A 4,189-nucleotide genomic window follows, 5' to 3' on the forward strand; every position below is an offset into this window, starting at 1 on the left:
AGGGGGAAAATCCTATTTGGTGCTGGAAATACTGAGCCTTTTTTTTTTCTTTTTGTTTCTTTCTTTCTTTTTTTTTAAGTGAGCTAGAGTTTGCCAGCTTTTTCAGACGGGAGGAATGCTGAGTGTCAAGGGGTCAGGATCAATCCGGTGTGAGTTGATGAGGCAGGAAGGTGGGGAGGAATGCGAGGAATGTCCCTGTTTGTGTGGGACGCCATTCAGATCATTGGCGAGCCGGGGCCGCCCTAAGCGTATAAAAGCCTCGGCCGCCCGCCCCAACCTCACACAACAACTCTTCCCCGCCGAGAGGAGGCAGCCAGTGCAACTCCAACCACAGGCGACCGACCGCCTCCAGCCCGACGGCAGCCGCCCCGGCCGACAGCTCCAGAAACGACAGCCCGGCGCGTCCAGGCACCCACCTCCAACCCGAGCCCACGATCCAGCCTCCCGCTGACCGCGCCGCGCCCACCCTGCTGCATACTCCGACCATGTACGCCGAACTGGGTCGCGTCTCTTTCGTCTTCGGGATCCTGCTTGCCCTCTGCAGCCAGGTAAGCGCTTGGAGACCCCCGAGGCCGCCGGCGCCGGTGGGGAGGGACTCGGCGGGGAAGGGGAGGGCCCGGCGGCGCGAGGGGCGTGAGCCGGGCTTACCGCTCTCTCCTCCCTGCAGCCCGCCTCGGGCCTGGACTGCAGCGGCCAGTGCCAGTGCGCGGCCCCGGCGCCGCGCTGCCCCGTGGGCGTCAGCCTGGTGCTGGACGGCTGCGGCTGCTGCCGGGTGTGCGCCAAGCAGCTGGGCGAGCTGTGCACCGAGCGCGACCCCTGCGACCCGCACAGAGATCTCTTCTGCGACTTTGGCTCCCCCGCCAACCGCAAGATTGGCGTGTGCACGGGTAAGACCTGCAGCCCCGCCAAGGCCCCTTGCCCCTCGCTACCGCCACCGCCAGCCAAGGTGCTGGGGACAATTAGTGACCTACTACTTTCTCCCTCACGCCCACCTTCCCACGAGAAAATAAGCCAATAAGCCTCACCAGTTGAGTCCCTTACTCCGGCTGTTTCCAGCCCGCCCCCTGGAACCCTGAACCCAATTCGCATCCCCAGTGCGCCTACTGTTAAAAGTATCAGAGACCGATGCCTGACCTCCGCACCCCCTGTTTTTCCCGTCCACTCCTTCAGCCAAAGATGGTGCCCCCTGCATCTTCGGAGGAACAGTATACCGGAGTGGAGAGTCTTTCCAGAGCAGCTGCAAGTACCAGTGCACTTGCCTGGATGGGGCTGTGGGCTGCGTGCCCCTGTGCAGCATGGATGTTCGCCTGCCCAGCCCTGACTGCCCCTTCCCGCGGAGGGTCAAGCTGCCTGGGAAATGCTGTGAGGAGTGGGTGTGCGATGAGCCCAAGGACCAAACCATGGTTGGCCCAGCCCTTGCCGGTTAGTTGAATCTTCCTCTAAGTCAGTGTTGCAATTCTCCCCCAGGGACTGAGTGCTAACTTTGCCAAGGGAAGGGGAAAATGCCTTATCCTGGCATCTTACCTTGTGTTTGTGTGCTCTGCTCTCCCAGCTTACCGACTGGAAGACACGTTGGGCCCAGACCCAACTATGATTCGAGCCAACTGCCTGGTCCAGACCACAGAGTGGAGCGCCTGTTCCAAGACCTGTGGGATGGGCATCTCCACCCGGGTTACCAATGACAACGCCTTCTGCAGGCTGGAGAAGCAGAGCCGGCTCTGCATGGTCAGGCCTTGCGAAGCTGACCTGGAAGAGAACATTAAGGTACATGTTCTGCTCCTTTTAACTGATTTTCATGGAATGATAGTAGATAGGACCAGAGTTAGGTCTCCAGCCACCCTTGTCATCATAGGCCTATTATCTCCAAAAATAACTAACCATTGTGCTGTTTTGCTGGAATGAGATGTTATGTAATAAGAGCCACCAGCTTTCCACTACGAAATCCACCACAGTGTTAGTTAATTCAAGACATCCCAAAAGAGGCTATGCCTATTTTTGGAAAACTGGCAAAGGAGACTCAAACTTCCTCTCCTCGGAATATAAACAAAGTCAGACAATATAAGCCTAGAACACACACAAGCTAGAGAAAGCTACTTCCTTTGTCGAGTCATTGATTTTTCTCTCCTCCCTTGTCTTCCTTAGAAGGGCAAAAAGTGCATCCGTACCCCCAAAATCTCCAAGCCTGTCAAGTTCGAGCTTTCTGGCTGCACAAGCGTGAAGGCATACAGGCCTAAGTTCTGCGGAGTATGCACAGATGGCCGATGCTGCACCCCCCACAGAACCACCACCCTTCCCGTGGAGTTCAAGTGTTCCGATGGTGAGGTCATGAAGAGGAGCATGATGTTCATCAAGACCTGTGCCTGCCATTACAACTGTCCTGGAGACAATGACATCTTTGAGTCACCCTACTACAGGAAGATGCATGGAGACATGCACAAAGCCAGAGAGAGTGAGAGGCATTAACTCATTGGGCTGTAACTTGAACTGATCCACATCTCATTTTTCTGTAAACATGATTTCAGTAGCACAAGTTATTTAAATCAGTTTTTCTAACTGGGGAAAAGAAAAATTCCCTCCAAATTCAAAATGTTGTGCCGTGTGACATTCAAATAGTCTATCAACCCCAGACACTGGTTTGAAGAAAGTAAGACTTGACAGTGGGACTACATTAGCACATAGCACCAGAATGTATACCGAGGTGTGGCTTTAGGAGCAGTGGGAGGGCTCGGAATCTTACAGTAGTGTCATGCCTGCTATGTGCAGGGGGCCATTGAGAGGGGAGACGTCAGCACGCTCACTGACCTGCCTGTAGCTGACAGCTAGGATGTGTTCTGCCATCGTGAGGCTGAGAACAGCAGACTCAGCCCTGACATTCTGATTCGAATGGCAATGTTCAGGAATCAGAACTCTTGTCTATTAGACTGGACAGCTTGTGGCAAGCTAATTTGCCTGTAACAAGCCAGATTTTTTATTGGTATTGTAAATATTGTGTGTGTATATATATATATTTGTACAGGTATCTAAGTTAATTTAAAGTTGTTTGTGCCTTTTTGTTTATGTTTTAATGCTTTGATATTTCAAATGTTAGCCTCAATTCCGAACACCATAGGTAAGACATAAAGCTTGTCTGATCATTCAAAGCATGACATGGATATTTAAATGGACATTCTGCTCAGTCAGAGTGACAGTCCATCAAAACAGATCATTTTGTCTGAAGGTGAGCCAGCGATGCCCTTGGAAGTCTGATTTGTAGGTTGGAAATGGGATAACCTCACTTTTGTTGAACAAATGGCTTTTATTGAAATGAGTGGCTCTATATAGTTGATCAGTTTTTCCACATGGGAGCATTTGTTTCTACTTTGACTATGACTGTTTTGGGACAGTTTATTTGTTGAGAGTGTGACCAAAAGTTACATGTTTGCACCTTTCTAGTCGAAAATAAAGTATATATTTTTTCTATAAAGAGCTTGGTTATTCATTTGTTCTGTAAACATTTCTGAGTTCTCTCGCATATAAATGGGAAGCTTTTGTTCCTTAAAATTATTCACCTATAAATTTCTACATATGTAATAGTAAATTGGTTAATCACATCAATATAATTTTTACAGTAATGTATTTCACAATGAATCAGGTGTCATAAAGTTGCAGGAATATACACTATATTAAGCACACAGGCTTTCTTTTTTAGCTTCACAGTACTTTATAAACACATTCAATTGTGTCTAGATTCTTTATTCTCCATCCCTATTGTATTGCTCTTGGCCCTGTTCACATTTAATGCCTTGGGCTATTGTAGGCATTTAATTTCCAACCCTTCACACGATAAACCATCTATGCCTTGTGTATAGAAAATGTTCAATCATTCTTCGAATTTGTATGCTCTACTGTAGATCTATTTCTGAACTTTAATATCTTACTGTTAAATCCAAAAAAGCGTAAAGTGAAAACTGCATTAAAGCGGAGCAGTTTAATGAATCTCATTCCATATGATTCTGTTTCCAGTTGCCATGATAACCAATCACAAATAGATGGTGGCAGAAATAGAAAAGGGCAGATACGCAAATCTTTAATTCATTAACATTAAGAGAAATTTGTCTTAAATTTAAAGCAACTCCATTTCCCTAAATTTTTGGCTTTTTCAGATCTCAAGATCCACAGCTCACCAAGAGAATGGTTTGTAAGTGACAAA

The 4,189-nt window shown here is 48.4% G+C and overlaps 1 protein-coding gene across 1 annotated transcript; it reads left to right on the top strand.

Moving 5' to 3' along the window:
- Positions 1 to 272: 272 nt before the first annotated feature.
- Positions 273 to 3,463, top strand: CCN2 (cellular communication network factor 2). The gene is made up of 5 exons (XM_037045726.1): positions 273 to 548; positions 668 to 887; positions 1,171 to 1,422; positions 1,553 to 1,764; positions 2,143 to 3,463. Exons 1-5 carry the CDS (start codon positions 486 to 488, stop codon positions 2,461 to 2,463), a joined length of 1,068 nt encoding a protein of 355 aa, XP_036901621.1. The 5' UTR covers positions 273 to 485; the 3' UTR covers positions 2,464 to 3,463.
- The last annotated feature ends 726 nt before the right edge of the window (positions 3,464 to 4,189 follow it).

Source organism: Sturnira hondurensis, unplaced genomic scaffold (assembly GCF_014824575.4).
Source record: "Sturnira hondurensis isolate 20B ecotype Veracruz unplaced genomic scaffold, ASM1482457v3 Scaffold0004474, whole genome shotgun sequence".
NCBI lineage: Eukaryota > Metazoa > Chordata > Mammalia > Chiroptera > Phyllostomidae > Sturnira > Sturnira hondurensis.